At 40.2% G+C, this 16,276-nt stretch overlaps 3 protein-coding genes across 3 annotated transcripts; all 3 read left to right on the forward strand.

The window, feature by feature from the left end:
- The first annotated feature begins 461 nt into the window (after nucleotides 1–461).
- Nucleotides 462–3,454, forward strand: LOC310926658 (small ribosomal subunit protein eS8). Its single transcript, XM_083888842.1, has 6 exons — nucleotides 462–516; nucleotides 1,479–1,585; nucleotides 1,837–1,936; nucleotides 2,157–2,332; nucleotides 2,739–2,868; nucleotides 3,300–3,454. Exons 1-6 carry the CDS (start codon nucleotides 513–515, stop codon nucleotides 3,407–3,409), a joined length of 627 nt encoding a protein of 208 aa, XP_083744968.1. The 5' UTR covers nucleotides 462–512; the 3' UTR covers nucleotides 3,410–3,454.
- A 901-nt stretch (nucleotides 3,455–4,355) lies between these two features.
- On the forward strand, nucleotides 4,356–8,073 carry LOC310926744 (small ribosomal subunit protein eS8-like; the record flags this gene model as incomplete). The annotated part of the gene is made up of 7 exons (XM_083888931.1): nucleotides 4,356–4,361; nucleotides 4,666–4,723; nucleotides 6,187–6,293; nucleotides 6,545–6,638; nucleotides 6,859–7,034; nucleotides 7,430–7,559; nucleotides 7,937–8,073. 7 exons carry the CDS (start codon nucleotides 4,356–4,358, stop codon nucleotides 8,071–8,073), a joined length of 708 nt encoding a protein of 235 aa, XP_083745057.1.
- A 1,259-nt stretch (nucleotides 8,074–9,332) lies between these two features.
- acadm (acyl-CoA dehydrogenase medium chain) lies at nucleotides 9,333–16,186 on the forward strand. Its single transcript, XM_083889244.1, has 12 exons — nucleotides 9,333–9,401; nucleotides 10,523–10,625; nucleotides 10,927–11,024; nucleotides 11,162–11,231; nucleotides 11,740–11,840; nucleotides 12,228–12,308; nucleotides 12,590–12,720; nucleotides 13,402–13,510; nucleotides 14,275–14,415; nucleotides 14,847–14,942; nucleotides 15,022–15,270; nucleotides 15,369–16,186. Exons 1-12 carry the CDS (start codon nucleotides 9,387–9,389, stop codon nucleotides 15,438–15,440), a joined length of 1,266 nt encoding a protein of 421 aa, XP_083745370.1. The 5' UTR covers nucleotides 9,333–9,386; the 3' UTR covers nucleotides 15,441–16,186.
- The last annotated feature ends 90 nt before the right edge of the window (nucleotides 16,187–16,276 follow it).

Raw genomic sequence — 16,276 nt, forward strand, 5'->3', positions numbered from 1 at the left:
ATAGAGAAACAATGGCAGCAGTTGAGTGAAAAAAAAACATTGCATGCAAGCTATTGGACATAAATTAAAAAGTTTTCAGTAGATTTAATATATATGGTAGATAAAGTGACTGTATAAGATGACGTTTGAGGGCATAGATAGCTAGGTTACATACTTTTACATAGTTGAACTGCTTTTAAGCCATGGAAATAGAATAAGAAGCCCAAAAGTGTTCCTGATGAAAATCCACATTAAACCACTAAATATACTTAATTAACCGATTATTATAAGTGTAAATAATCTGTATAGACACAACACGATTAAATCTTAAATGTAACAATGTATAATTATTTAAATTCGTGTTAAATTTTATGAATTTCTTCTCATGTGATATTTACAGCGAAGCCATTCATTCGTCGTATCACTTTGTCCCCCCAAATCCCGTCGACAGGAAACTAACTTCTCGCGAGAGCACGTGGCTTCAAACCTACCCATGAGCCTCTACGATCTTTCTTTCTAGCCGGCGCCTGAGAATGGGTACGTGTTTTCAAGCTTGGGTCGGAGGGAGAATCCTTGACCATCTGACTATTTAACGAAGGATTAATCTAATAATGGTTGGCTATGTTGAAGTTAAATGTTGTTTAAGCAATTGTAGTTTCATATTTGCTAGCTATAGTCTGTTAATTGTGTTTTATTTAAGTATGTAGTGGATCTCTGTGGCAAGATGGCTGCTCGCACTGGTCGTATAGCTAGCGACGGACCTGGAAGTGTAACAGAAAAATATACCTACATTTGTGTTTGAAAACCTTTTCGCAGAATGAAGTGTGATCTGTTTGATGCGCCGAGTGTTGGGAATAATAGCTTTTTCCCGTATTTGGAATGTTTAGAGTGTGAAGCCGTCGGGGAACTTGGTAGTAGCATTTGCTAGCAGGCTGTTCCTGAGCATGACATGCTCTTGCAACGTGATAAATACTAAATGTCGTGCCTTTTTGTAAATAAGTTGTATCATAACTTTTTATAATACGTAATGGTTATTATGGTTATGTGAAGTTCCCATGGCCTTTGTTTGTATTATTAAATTTGGCTGTTGTCTTGCTAACTAGCTTGTCGTAGCACAACACGCGCTATAGTTTGGCAGCAATTTAATGCCACTGTCATTGACTACTTGTTAAATGCATTAGACCTAAGGTGTTTCAGCTGTTTAAGCTAAAATATCACCAGGTGGCTGAAGCTCCACGTGATACGTGAAGAGTATTTCGAAATGCTGCGAGTGTTCAATAATTGATGCCGTTGTTGGTATTTATGTAGTTGGTTGCAACAATATATTGTGGTTGAGAAAAAATAACGCTTGAGTGACATGATGAAATTCTTCTAGCGGAATCTGAATTGAAATTGCGGACAACCTACCTTGGAGAACTGATCACTCAAGCATTAATCTTTTTGTGGTGTACACGGACTGACTTGTCAGATGCTCTAACTTACTTCTATCATTCATCCAGGTATCTCAAGGGACAACTGGCATAAACGCCGCAAGACAGGCGGTAAACGCAAGCCCTACCACAAGAAGAGGAAGTATGAGCTCGGTCGCCCTCCTGCAAACACAAAGGTGAGTAAAAATCAAGCTGTTTGTCTTCAGAAATTAAATGTATTGTGGTGATGCGTGGGTGATGAAAACTCAACCTTAGGTGTGTCTTTTTTGGATCGTTTTGGTTCAAAGCTGTGGACTTACCAATGTTAGGACTTGTCATAGTTACACTGACACGCTTCAGTACTTGTTTATGGTGCTGTTTTTATTGTATTTTTCTCTGGTTCAGAATGACCGGCAGGCACTGATTGTAAACAATTCCCTGTTTGTAGATCGGAGCTCGTCGCATCCACACAGTGAGGGTCCGTGGTGGAAACAAGAAGTACCGTGCTCTGAGGCTCGATGTTGGCAACTTCTCATGGGGCTCTGAGTGTAAGTTTTATATCAGTGCCAGACTGAATTCACTAGTCTGTATGAGCTCTCCCTGTTACACATATTTCTGTGAGGATAATTTTGTCCAGTTCTGCTACTGAATGCAAGTGACGATAATCGTGACTCTGAGAAAGACCTGTGTCATGCAAAGCATTTTTTAAAAATATATTTGCCATATCAAGTTAACGGAACGCCTACAATCCAATGTTTTTGCTCACAGGCTGCACACGGAAGACCAGGATCATTGATGTGGTCTACAATGCCTCCAACAACGAGCTGGTCAGAACCAAGACCCTGGTGAAGAACTGCATTGTCCTTGTTGACAGTCTGCCCTACAGACAGTGGTATGAGGCTCACTACGCCACTCCCCTGGGACGCAAGAAGGGAGCCAAGCTGGTATGTGTGAAATAAATGCTATTGATTTAAGTGCCTTACTTTTATTTGGTGACACTTTCAGCATCACTTTGGTGGCGTTTGTCTAGCTTTTATCTCTGCTTCCAGCAATGCTGTAGTGTTAAGATGCCCATTTTGAAATAAAGCACCTGAGTGTAAATGTAGCCACTGTATGTGGCGAAAAGTGACTTCATTTCTGTCTTTCCATGAAGATACCTTTGTCCAGTTCTGCTACTGAATGAAAGTGACGATAATCGTGACTCTGAGAAAGACAGGGTGTTCACTCATGATGTACAATATTGTGTGATTAGTACTTGCATCCTTTAGTACTGACGGCTGGTTTTAATGTCACTTTAAAGTCACTTCTAGGTGTTTTATCTAACAGCCCTCATTTCCTCCACTGCTTTAGACTCCTGAGGAGGAAGAGGTCCTGAACAAGAAGAGATCAAAGAGGACCCAGAAGAAGTACGATGAGCGCAAGAAAATGGCCAAGATCAGCCCACTCCTGGAGGAGCAATTCCAGCAGGGAAAGCTGCTCGGTAAGTCCAATATCTACACCATTAAGTTGTTTTGAATGTTGGCTGTGGTGATTAATCCACTGTTTTGTCTGAGGGTCGTTTCTTAAGATATAGTTGACGAATATTTCTACTGATGGTAAATTAAATCAAACGAATATCATCCTGTGGGAATACCTTTAATTTGAGAAATGCCTATACTCGCTGTTCAATTGTGTCATTGGTGCCATTAAGAGGCTACTCGGCTGTGTACAAATCAGCACATAACTGGAAAGCATTTCAAACGAGACAAGGTGACAGCAGACTTGACAGCTGAATGTGATTTGACAAAATCTAACATCACTTGGAGTTTAGTTTCTGGGGAATAAAAAAAATCCTCAAACTTCCCTGTCCGTTTCCCGTTAAAGAGGTTTATCCACCTTCATCACTGACCCAATTTGTCTTCCTGCCCACAGCTTGCATCGCTTCCAGACCTGGTCAGTGTGGCAGGGCAGACGGTTACGTCCTGGAGGGCAAGGAGCTTGAGTTCTACCTGAGGAAGATCAAGGCAAAGAAAGGCAAATAGATGTACAGCTGTTTGATTCGTCAATAAATTCCTCCCACCACACAAGTGTTGTTGCTGCTTTTGTTTTTATAAACTTGTGGAAAATTGTATTTGATGAAGTCTGTTTTGTCTGAAGCCTTTGTTTGTGTTGCATGACAGCATGAGCACTTACAGGCGTTGATATGTGTACAGAGTATAAGCAGGAAGTCCAACAGAACATCTGCTTTGGGTGTAGTGTTACTGAGGCTACAACTTGTGATTAATCAGTTTTTCTTTCTCAATTTAATATTTAATGGGTCCACAAAATACTTCAATTTTTAACCTGGAAATTGTTATGTTTTGTCCAAACCATTAATCAGTTGCTTCTTTGTGTACAACAAAGGAACTGGAAAAATCCACATAAGATGCTGAAAATATTGAAAAGGCTAATTAATTATAGAGATTTTAAGTTGATTCTTGGGTATTGAAGCATTAATTTTACTGGATAAAGGCATTTAGGGACTGCACTCGATGCTACAGGAAAGTTAACCATGCAACCTCGCTAACTAAAAAGGTATTTCAATGGGTTAATGAGTGAAGTGCCTTAAGTATAATTGCAAAACCTTAGTATCTTTTTAAAAATATTTTGGAGTAATTTCCAAGCACATGCACAAACCTCGATATCGGACGTACCAAATGCCAATCAGGGACATTTGTATTTGGGCAATTATGATTTAGTCTGGAGAAAAGCAACCTTGCAAATAATAAAATTGATTCCGCTTCAACTGGCAGTGTGCTCCAGTTGGCCCAAATCGGTTTCTACCTGACAATCCCTTTTTGTCATGACAACTGTCATAGGTGCAGACACAGAAACAACCGTGCTAACCATGGTCCAACATAGTTTGAAATGGAGCTGTAGAAACCATTGCAGGTGCTAAATCCCAAGATATGTTTTACACATAAATCCCCATAATCTCACAATCATAGCATGACTGTAGGTCATTAATGAATTAACATTTGAAACCACAAATAAATTCTATAGATTAAAATCCTGCTTTTGCGTTGAACCGAAGTCTTCATGTACACAGCTCATTTACTTATCTACAAATTTCAAACTAGTACAGACAACACAACAAAGTCGAGTAAACCCGACAAACCCCCGCTGCGTCTTTAGTATTAAATAACTGAAGTAAAGTGGGACAAACGTCATTTGGCATCGCCTACGAACATCACGTGGTCAAATCCCGCTGCAGTGATTGGCCGAGGCGATGTTCATTTTGGATGCGGGGCAGATGTAGCGGTCATTGATTACGGGCTTTCGTAAACGACGTGTCAGAAACAATGCTGTTCAACAGGGTAAGTGACCTTATTTTTGTTGTAAACCTCCTCCATGATTATATTTGGTCTTTTGTCTTTTGTCCCCTGCGTTTACCTTCCTGAAACGACGTGACTATGTAGCATTCCTAGCTTCAGTAGTTAAAGTTGTCTGCAGCTAACGCCTGAAGATGGCTATGACTCGGATGATTGAGAACCTTCACAACCATAAAACTCTGTGTAACTATAATTAGCAGCACATATGCAACAAAACAAGTGACCACTACAACTGTAAAGATTAATAAAACATGTTGAAGCGTTAGGGAGAGAAGAGGAGCTTCTCGGACACCACCACCTTCCACTGTCGATTTGTTTGCAGCAACTTGTCAACATTTACACACACATTGAGAGGTTTTATAGTGAACAAACATGGCTATAACGAAAGAGCTTCTGAATATGAAAATAACTTATTCCGCGCGTGAAACACTGCTCAAACAAACACGGCCATGATCCGGAAGTAGTCTTTACGTACGTGTTTTCAAGCATGGGTCGGAGGGATAATCCTTGTCCATCTGATTATTTAACGAAGGATTAATCTAATAATGGTTGGCTATGTTGAAGTTAAATGTTGTTTAAGCAATTGTAGTTTCATATTTTCTAGCTATAGTCTGTTAATTGTGTTTTATTTAAGTATGTGGTGGATCTCTGTGGCAAGATGGCTGCTCGCACTGTTCGTATAGCTAGCGACGGACCTGGAAGTGTTGCAGAAAAAAATATACCTACATTTGTGTTTGAAAACGTCTTCCCAGAACGTAGTGGGATCTGTTCAATGCACCGAGTGTTGAGAACAATAGCTTTTTCCCGTATTTGGAATGTTAAGAGTGTGAAGCCGTCGGGGAACTTGGTATTAGCATTTGCTAGCAGGCTGTTCCTGAGCATGACATGCTCTTGCAAAGTGATAAATACTAAATGTCGTGCCTTATTGTAAATAAGTTGTATCATAACTTTATATAATACGTACTGGTTATTATGGTTATGTGAGGTTCCCGGTTAGAAACTTTTTTTGTGAAATTAGGACATTATTTTGTTCACTAGCTTGTTTAATCAAAACACGCGTTACAGTTTGGCAGCAACTTAATGCCACTATCATTGACTACTTTTTAAATGCATTACACTTAAGGTGTGTTTCAGCTATTTAAGTTAAAATATCACCAGGTGGTTGAAGCGCCACGTGGTACGTGACGTGTATTTCGAAATGCTGCGAGTATCCAACAATTGATGCCGTTGTTAGTATTTATGTAGTTAGAAAATAAAGCATCGGTTGGAAAATATATTGTGGTTGAGAAAAAAATGCTCGAGTGACATGATGAAATTCTTCTAGCGGAATCCGAATTGAAATTGCGGACAACCTACCTTGGAGAACTGATCACTCGAGCTTTAATCTTTTTGTGGTGTACACACACTGACTTGTCAGATGCTCTAACTTACTTCTATCATTCATCCAGGTATCTCAAGGGACAACTGGCATAAACGCCGCAAAACATGCGGTAAACGCAAGCCCTACCACAAGAAGAGGAAGTATGAGCTCGGTCGCCCTCCTGCAAACACAAAGGTGAATAAAAATCAAGCTGTTTGTCTTCAGAAATTAAATGTATTGCGGTGATGCGTGGGTGATGAAAACTTGACCTTAGGTGTGTCTTTTTTGGATCGTTTTGGTTCAAAGCTGTGGACTTACCAATGTTAGGACTTGTCATAGTTACACTGACACGCTTCAGTACTTGTTTATGGTGCTGTTTTTATTGTATTTTTCTCTGGTTCAGAATGACCGGCAGGCACTGATTGTAAACAATTCCCTGTTTGTAGATCGGAGCTCGTCGCATCCACACAGTGAGGGTCCGTGGTGGAAACAAGAAGTACCGTGCTCTGAGGCTCGATGTTGGCAACTTCTCATGGGGCTGTAAGTTTTTCATCAGTGCCAGACTGAATTCACTAGTCTGTATGAGCTCTCCCTGTTACACATCTTTCTGTGAGGATAATTTTGTCCAGTTCTGCTACTGAATGCAAGTGATGATAATCGTGACTCTGAGAAAGACCTGTGTCATGCTAAGCATTTTTAAAAAATATATGTGCTATATCAAGTTAACGGAACGCCTACAATCCAATGTTTTTGCTCACAGGCTGCACACGGAAGACCAGGATCATTGATGTGGTCTACAATGCCTCCAACAACGAGCTGGTCAGAACCAAGACCCTGGTGAAGAACTGCATTGTCCTTGTTGACAGTCTGCCCTACAGACAGTGGTATGAGGCTCACTATGCCACTCCCCTGGGACGCAAGAAGGGAGCCAAGCTGGTATGTGTGAAATAAATGCTATTGATTTAAGTGCCTTACTTTTATTTGGTGACACTTTCAGCATCACTTTAGTGGCATTTGTCAAGCTTTTATCTCTGCTTCCAGCAATGCTGTAGTGTTAAGATGCTGATTTTAAAATAAAGCACTCGAGTGTTAATGTAGCCACTGTATGTGGCGAAAAGTGACTTCATTTCTGTTTTTCCATGAAGATACCTTTGTCCAGTTCTGCTACTGAATGAAAGTGACGATAATCGTGACTCTGAGAAAGACAGGGTGTTCAGTCATGATGTACAATATTGTGTGACTAGTACTTGCATCCTTTAGTACTGACGGCTGGTTTTAAAGTCACTTCTAGGTGTTTTATCTAACAGCCCTCATTTCCTCCACTGCTTTAGACTCCTGGGGAGGAAGAGGTCCTGAACAAGAAGAGATCAAAGAGGACCCAGAAGAAGTACGATGAGCGCAAGAAAATGGCCAAGATCAGCCCACTCCTGGAGGAGCAATTCCAGCAGGGAAAGCTGCTCGGTAAGTCCAATATCTACACCATTAAGTTGTTTTGAATGTTGGCTGTGGTGATTAATCCAGTGTTTTGTCTAAAGATTGTTTAAGATATAGTTAAGTTAGCTAAGTAAATTAAATTAAATCAAACAAATATCATCCTGTGGGAATACATTTAATTTGAGAAATACCTATACTCACTGTTCAATTGTGTCATTAAGAGGCTTCTCGGCTGTGTACAAATCAGCACATAACTGGAAAAACATTTCAAACGAAAAATCTAACATCACTCGGTTTACTTTCTATGGAATTAAAAAAATAAATCCTCAAACTCCCCTGTCCTTTTCCCGTTAAAGAGGTTTATTCACCTTCATCACTGACCCAATTTGTCTTCCTGCCTGCAGCTTGCATCGCTTCCAGGCCTGGTCAGTGTGGCAGGGCAGAAGGTTACGTCCTGGAGGGCAAGGAGCTTGAGTTCTACCTGAGGAAGATCAAGGCCAAGAAAGGCAAATGGATGTACAGCTGTTTGATTCGTCAATAAATTCCTCCCACCACACAAGTGTTGTTGCTGCTTTTTGTGTTTTTATAAACTTGTGGAAAATTGTATTTGATGAAGTCCGTTTTGTCTGAAGCCTTCGTTTGTGTTGCATGACAGCATGAGCACTTACAGGTGTTTATAGGTGTACAGAGTATAAGCAGGAAGTCCAACAGAAAACATCTGCTCTGGGTTCTTGTAGTGTTATTAAGGCTGCAACATGTGATTGATCAGTATTTTATCTCAATTGGGTTATTATTAGGTCCACAACATGCTTACAAAATACTACAAATTTTTAACCTGGAAATTGTTTTGTCCAAACCATAAGTCAGTCTTGGTAACTTTTCTGTGTACAACAAAGGAACTGGAAAAATCCACATTTAAGCTAATCGATTATCAAAATTAATTTAGTTTCATCAGGAAAGATGGAAGTTGATTCTTGGGTCTTGAAGCATTAATTTTACTGGATAAAGGCATTTAGGAACTGCACTTGACGCTACAGGGAAGTTAACCATGCAACCTCAATAACTATTAAGATATTTAATATGTAAATGAGTAAAGTGCCTTAAGGATAATTGCAAAACCCATGATGTGTTGTTTAAAATATTTAAGTATTTTGGAGTAATTTCCAAGCACATGCACAAATGACGGTATCAGACGTACCAAATGCTAATCAAGGACATTTGTATCTAGGCAACTATGATTTAGTCTGGAGAAAAGCAACCTTGCAAATCATAAATAAGTGGATTCCGCTTAAACTGGCAGTGTGCACACCAGTTGGCCCAAATCGGTTTCTATCTGACAATCCCTTTTTGTCATGACACCTGTCATAGGTGCAGACACGGAAACAACCGTGGTAACCATGGTCCGACATAGTTTGAAATGGGGCTGTAGAAACCATTTCAGGTGCTAAATCCCAAGATATATATGTTTTACACATAATAAATCCTCATAATCTCACAATCATGGCATGACTGTGTAGGTTTGAAACCACAAATACATTAAAATCCTGCTTTTACGTTTTAAGTCTATATTTAGGTATGAACCGAAGTCTTCATGTACACAGCTCATTTACTTATCTACAAACTACAGACGAGTACATACAACACAACAAAGTCGAGTCAACCTGACAAAACCCCACTGCGTCTTAAGTATTAAATAACTGAAGTAAAGTGGGGCAAAAGTCATTTGGCACAAGCCTACGAACGTCACGTGATCAAATCCCGCTGCTGTGATTGGCCGAGGCGATGTTCATTTTGGATGTGGGGCAGACGTAGCGGTCATTGATTACGGGCTTTCGTAAACGACGCGTCAAAACAATGCTGTTCAACAAAGTAAGTGACCTTATTTTTGTTGTAAACCTCCACCATTATTATTTTTGGTTTATTAAATAAGAGACGAAACGCTGCTGCTCGCTGTCTTTTCCCCTCTGCTTTTACTTTAACATGACACTGTGTTCAGGCTACGTGACAAGCTATGTAGCATTCCTAGCTTCGGTAGTTAAAGTTGCCCGCATATAACGCCTGAAGATGGCTATGACTCGGATGATTGAGAACCTTCACAGCCATAAAACTCTGTGTGGCTATAACTAACAGCACATATGCAACAAAACAAGTGACCACTACAACTGTAAAGATTAATAAAACATGTTGAGGCGTTAGAGAGAGAAGAGGAGCTTCTCAGACACCACTGTCGATTTGTTTGCAGTAACAGCCTAAAGGTGTTGAGGAAGTGCAAAATAATGTCGTGTATGTGTGGATGTATTTCGCACATTTACACACACCCCTTGAGGGGTTTTATTGTAAACAAACATGGCTATAACGAAAGAGCTTCTGAATATAAAAATAAATTCTTCCGCGCGTGGATCACAGCTCAATCAAACACGACCATGAACCGGAAGTAATCTTTATTATGATGTTACACTTTTAGTCATGATTGTACAGTTTAAATAACGTTGACTTTTGACCAGACCGGAGTAGGTGTGTAAATGTACTGCTGTAAGACCTCTACTCAACGGTGTTCGATATAAACCAGGTCCGTCTGGTGAAATAAACAGTAAAAAGTCCTGTATCTTACAAAAAATGATGATACTGATCATTTACCCTTAATTATTGTTGCCAAGTGAAACGTTTTGCATTACGGTAGTTCTTTTTGTCTATACACACGTCACAATCTAATTTCACTGTGCCAGCGTGTGTGAAGTACATGTGAGGAAGAGGATGATGAGAGCAAATGATCTTATCAGGAATACATCGGTCTCCTTAGTTGACCTTGCTCTACACCCTACAACCCTACATCACTGCATTTTAACATTGTTGTAACTTCAAGAGCTCAATATGTTCAAATGTTATGGTTATATCTGAGAGGAAAGAGCAGTTGAGGTTTAACTAATTATTAACTCACTTTTTATGAGTTGTGCTGTGTTTAAGGTGAACTAACTCTCCACTCACCACAGGTGCTCAGAGCCAGTCTGCGGTCTGGGATCCGGCTGCAAAGCTCCGGTGCGGCCAATGCCGCAGCCTCCAGCAGCTCATTGCCAGGTTCCGGCTTCTCGTTTGGTTAGTATGCGGTTTGATTGTTATATCGCTGTGTATACTTGCTAAACATGTCCTAAAACATCACTCACTTTTCTTTTATATATATATATATTTCAAATACATTGTATGTTGCGTATGTATATTGTACATTGTTGTTTTTGCTGCTTTAAGGAATCATTCACAGACCATACAAGCTCTGAAAGTTTTATCAGTAAAGACAACTTACAAGTTATGATAGAAAGGTTAGGACTGTTAAGTGACAGCCTTTAGCATCTATATTGTTTGTTCTCATATTGGTTCTTTGCGCTGCTTCGACCCACAGAGCTAACGGATCAGCAGAAGGAGTTTCAGGAGCTGGCAAGGAGGTTTGCTCGTGAAGAGATCGTCCCTGTTGCAGCCGCTTATGACAAGAGTGGAGAAGTGAGTACAAATAAACTGTAAAGAGACCGTACTCATGCATGTACAAATGCATCACTTTCAATGTATTGTTCAATGTGTGTAGACTTAAATAAATAAGTAATTATGAATCTAAGTGTAGCGCCTGAATGTTTTTGCAGTATCCTGTCCCCGTCATCAAAAAAGCATGGGAGCTCGGTCTGATGAACAGTCACATCCCGCAGGATTATGGTATGTTGTTTTCTTGCTCAATGACCACCTTGAGCTTTTGCATAACACAAAGCTGGTTTCCCACTCACACGTTCAACTTCTTATGTATCCTTTGCATACCAGTTTAGTCTGTAGATGGTTTCCTAAACAAAGGTGTTGACTTGTCCTTTTAAAAATAAGCATTTTGGTTTGAAAAAACCCCCAAAAAACTTTATACCAGGGACTGAATTTATATAATAATAAATAATTCAATATTTTGATGTTGATGGATGGTAAAATGTTGGTTAGATTTGTGATGTAATAGGTCAACTGGAAAATACCTTATGCTAACAAGCAAAGGGGACATATTAGCACTTAAATTAGTGACTTGTTTAATCGATGTATTCCCTGTAAGAGTTTGTAAAGTGGGACGTGGACAGTAGCCGAATTAAATAGCATAATCAAGGTACAACTGTGGTTTGAATTAACTGTGCTTGCAGTGCACTGACTGTGAGTTCTTGTTTAATATTTTGTTTGTCTTCATGTTAAGGTGGAATGGGCTTGTCAATCTTTGACAGCTGCCTCATCACAGAAGAGCTGGCTTACGGCTGCACAGGAGTCCAGACTGCTATTGAAGCAAACTCTCTGGGAGTAAGTGTTATGTTATGTTATGTTTTAGTTTCAGTGAGTAGTATGCACTGTAAAAATGTAATCCAACATAATCTGACTGGATCTAATCCCTGAGCAACAGGGGGAGATATGTTAAGATGACTGTATGGTTGTGACTCATTTATACTTTACTTGAGACTTTGTAAATTGCTGCTATAACATTTTTTAATCTAGAATACAACAAGGTATGATGCCTTTCTAATAACTTACCGTTATAACTTAACTGGGACAGATGGGAGGATGAATTTCAACATTTTCATATGGAAATGACCAATTCAGATTTTAGTGGGAAGATGATACACTGATGCTGCTATAGTAATTTAGAAATATTAGACATTTTATTATGTTGCATGTCTTTCTTTCACACAGCAAATGCCTGTTATTATCGCTGGTAATGAAGATCAGAAGAAGAAGTACCTGGGCAGGTTGACTGAGGAGCCTCTCATGTGTGTAAGTGAACGATTATCCAGCTCTGCATGTTTTTTGTGCACACAGGACATTTAAAACATTTTGCTTAAAGAATTGCAAACATTTGCACAACAGGCTGCTCTGACAAGCTCGTCCCAAGTTACCTTGTGCAAGTTTGTTTTTAATACTCATGTAGGAACAAATAAAAGCCCTTATGTTGTAGTACAATGTCACTATTGTGTCATGACTCCAGTAAAAAGGTACAGGTCTGTCCGTTATCACATCAGACAGTATTGACCTGTGTGTGGTTTGTTTTTTGACAGGCATACTGTGTCACAGAGCCGGGGGCAGGCTCCGATGTGGCTGGCCTCAAGACGCGAGCTGTGAAGACGGGTGACGACTATGTTGTCAACGGGCAAAAGATGTGGATCACCAATGGTGGGAAAGCAAACTGGTATGTACTCACATACTGTTGTAATACGGTTGTCTTTATTTGTTTCCAGAGCCAATAGGTAGTGATTGAAATGGTTGAACATGCTAGTTTCTATGATGTCATTGCAAACTGAGTGCAAGTGTTCCATGCACTGCAGATTTGGCTTTTATAAGTCGCTCTACAAGACAACAGAGATATGATCACATGGTGCAGACCAGCTTTGATGGAGCTTTTATGTCACACAGGAAGATTTAACTGTTTAAGACACATAAACTCCCCTTATCTACTTGACATCTCTTTCACTATTATAATACAGCCTATGTGTGGTGTGAACAATGCAGAAATTGTAAATAATACAATAAAATATCCTAAAGCGGCTATTATTCTGGTTTTATTACTTTTCGACTTCTTTTAAGACAGCACACAGTCGGAACACTTCATTAACACCCTAAGGGGAATTGAATGCATTTCATATCATGTGTATGATCAAGTTTTTAAGTTGGGATCTAACCTCACTAACAGTGTGAAAGATACACAGGTGTATCTTTCACACATCACATCAGTGCCTTCTTGTGTTTCTGTGGTTCTGCCATGTTGTCTTTGAACAATTGTACTTGCACTGTGTTGTGCACATACTGTAATGAATGTGTTCCTTTTTTTTATTTTACCTTTTTTAAAGCGTCCTTTGTGTCACATCTACAGGTATTTCCTCCTGGCTCGCACTAACCCAGACCCAAAATGTCCAACCAGCAAGGCTTTTACTGGCTTCATTGTAGAAGCTGACACTCCAGGAATCCAAATTGGAAGGAAGGTGAGATGAGACATGTGATGAGTTTTTTTGTTAACATCAGGTTTTTCCACTGTAGTTAATTTTTGTTTTATAAGAGACATAAAGTAGTCCTTGTTGACTTGAAACCACTGCTCACGGGAAAATTAAACATTGCATGGGAGTGGGAGGGAAGCCCCAGGAAGTATTTTTTTTTGGCAGCTCTGTTTGTTTTTGTTTTGTTTGTGCCAGAGGCTCGATTGCCTTGTTCCTCATTGCTATTCGACCAGTCGCTGTAGGTTATAGCAGCGCAGCACACACACACACAGTGAGATAGTCCCGTTTTATTTTTTGACTCTGTCGGGAGATTTTCACAGACTGTCTTTGTTCACTGTCAAGATGAACAGGAATTTAAGAAGTTTTGCTTGTTTTTTTTTTTTTATTTCCTGACTAAACCTGCTGAAAACAAATATCACGGTTGTTCTCAGTGATACAAGTCTTTCTGTCTTTACACGGTCAGAGCTCACACGCATGCAAAGAGTGACGGTTAGAAGATCTTGTGTGTCATTTCCACACAACTGGAGGCCGGTTCTCTGGTCATAGCTTGACTGACGATGTTGCGAGCAAGAGAACTTTCAAAGCTGCGGTACGCTACAGTGTTTACACCACCAATTCACACGGCCCCGGTAGACTAGTGGAGCTGGGAATCAGACCCACAACCTACAAGTTGAAAGACGACTCTCGCCACCACTGAGACACCGCTGTGACACCGAGATTAGCGCGTCACTATGTGTGTTTTGTGCTTGTAGGAGATGAACATGGGGCAGAGATGCTCTGATACCAGAGGCATCACCTTCGAGGATATGAGGATACCGAAGGAGAACGTGCTGATAGGGGAGGGAGCCGGATTCAAAATTGCTATGGGTGCCTTCGACAACACGAGGCCACCAGTAAGTCTTATTGGTGTATAAATGCTGAGGACTATCTTCTTTAAATAATCTGAACTAGGCTTCAGAAATGTGGCCAATGATGGCAGACTAATCGCAGGGCAGCTCTGAGGAAAGCAGATTTTAGACTCCGGTTTTCTGTTCTACTGAGCACTTAGGCTGGTGGAATCATTGCTATTTCACCGTTGGCAACAACAGTTTACACTGCTAAAAACTAAAAAGTGTAGAACAATATGGATATGACGGAGGCATCGCCTGAAAAGCCCCTTGGTCATAAACACACTTGGCCACAAAGGCTACAGAAGCCAAATTATGTTTTTTTTTAAAGTTGTTATTATACACTTCTATAAACCTACTGTACCTGAGTAGTTAGACCTTTAATTTTGAGGATTTGTGTCTATCATGTTTACTAATTACCCCAAAAATCTGTGCAGGTGGCTGCAGGAGCAACAGGACTGGCACAGAGGGCACTGGACGAGGCCACCGGTTATGCACTGGAGAGGAAGACCTTTGGCAAAGTTATAGCTGAGGTTTGATTGCTTTAAAAGCTGAATTGTATCAAGACTGACTTGTTCTGGACAGAGTTAGAAGTCTCCTCTTGCTTGACAGCACCAGGCCGTGTCCTTCCTTCTGGCTGAGATGGCAATGAAGGTGGAGCTGGCCAGGATGGGCTACCAGCGATCAGCCTGGGAGGTGGACCAGGGCCGCAAAAACACCTACTACGCCTCCATCGCCAAGGCCTTCGCTGGAGACATCGCCAATCAGGTGGCCGCTGATGCTGTTCAGATCTTCGGAGGCAACGGGTTCAACAGCGAGTACCCAGTGGAGAAGCTGATGAGAGATGCCAAAATCTACCAGGTTGGTTATCATATAATCAGTGTCAGAAGGTGTTTTATTTCTAATTTCTTTACTCCGTTTTTTAATGTTGCTGTTATTGGTTTTTTTGTTTTTTTTAGATCTACGAGGGAACCGCTCAAATCCAAAGACTCATTATTGCCCGGGAACATATGGGAAGATTCAAGAAATGAAGTGTGCACTGACTTGTCCTCGTTCAAGTTTAGTTTGTTGTATTTTTTTTTTCATATACACTTGTGTTCCTGGAATCACAGTAGATGCCATCACTTAAACTCGCAATGCAGTGCAGAATGTTGTTTGCCTTAATATCTCATCCTGCCTTGCTGGCGTTTTATCAATTTGGACAGAATTGGTCAACAGCAGTTTACGTAACTCATTCAGTTCCTTCAATGGAGCCGTCATGATCCTCGTCAATCTATCAAGTCACAAAATACCACCTGATCATGATCCTGATTTACCACGTGTAAATACAGTATATTGCAGGGATCGTAAATAATTGCAGACAGAAACAAGCTCCATTACTTTAACTTGTTAATCCCAGAGCTTTACAACCAATTCTTATATTTATTTTACATCAGGCTGATTCAGTAATTACCATCTGTCATATTGAATGAACTGTAATATTGTTTGTTTCTGGTGGGAGGATTTGTTCTTGTTTGAAGGCCAGTAGCTGAAGTAAAAATCAAGTGAGCTTGGCTAATTGTGGGGAGAAGACTCAGCCTTCGTGTGTGTCTGTAGCAACACTAATACTTTAATATCCGTCTTATGCTCCATTCTGATTTGCAGTAAAAGCACCTGTAATGAAAGATGGTGATGATTATATGACAAGTTTTTCTGTCCCTGTTGATCTTCTGTGCCGCCCATTCAAAATATGATCTCTTTTTTTTAATGTTACACATTTGAAAATAAATTAATTCATTCTTTACGTCCACTGTCTGTTTATTTGTTTCCCTTTAGCATAACACGTCATTAACTTATGCAATGTAAATAAATATGCATTGGGTAGGAG

The sequence above is a fragment of the Microchirus variegatus genome, assembly GCF_963457635.1.
Source record: "Microchirus variegatus genome assembly, chromosome: 5".
Taxonomy (NCBI): domain Eukaryota; kingdom Metazoa; phylum Chordata; class Actinopteri; order Pleuronectiformes; family Soleidae; genus Microchirus; species Microchirus variegatus.

Excerpts from the sequence above, each read along its gene's own strand:
- LOC310926658 (XM_083888842.1), top strand. Across the intron at positions 1,586-1,836 it reads GCCCTCCTGCAAACACAAAG|ATCGGAGCTCGTCGCATCCA; the intron begins GTGAGTAAAAAT and ends CCCTGTTTGTAG. Across the intron at positions 1,937-2,156 it reads CTTCTCATGGGGCTCTGAGT|GCTGCACACGGAAGACCAGG; the intron begins GTAAGTTTTATA and ends TTTTGCTCACAG.
- acadm (XM_083889244.1), top strand. Across the intron at positions 11,841-12,227 it reads TTGAAGCAAACTCTCTGGGA|CAAATGCCTGTTATTATCGC; the intron begins GTAAGTGTTATG and ends TCTTTCACACAG. Across the intron at positions 13,511-14,274 it reads GAATCCAAATTGGAAGGAAG|GAGATGAACATGGGGCAGAG; the intron begins GTGAGATGAGAC and ends TTGTGCTTGTAG.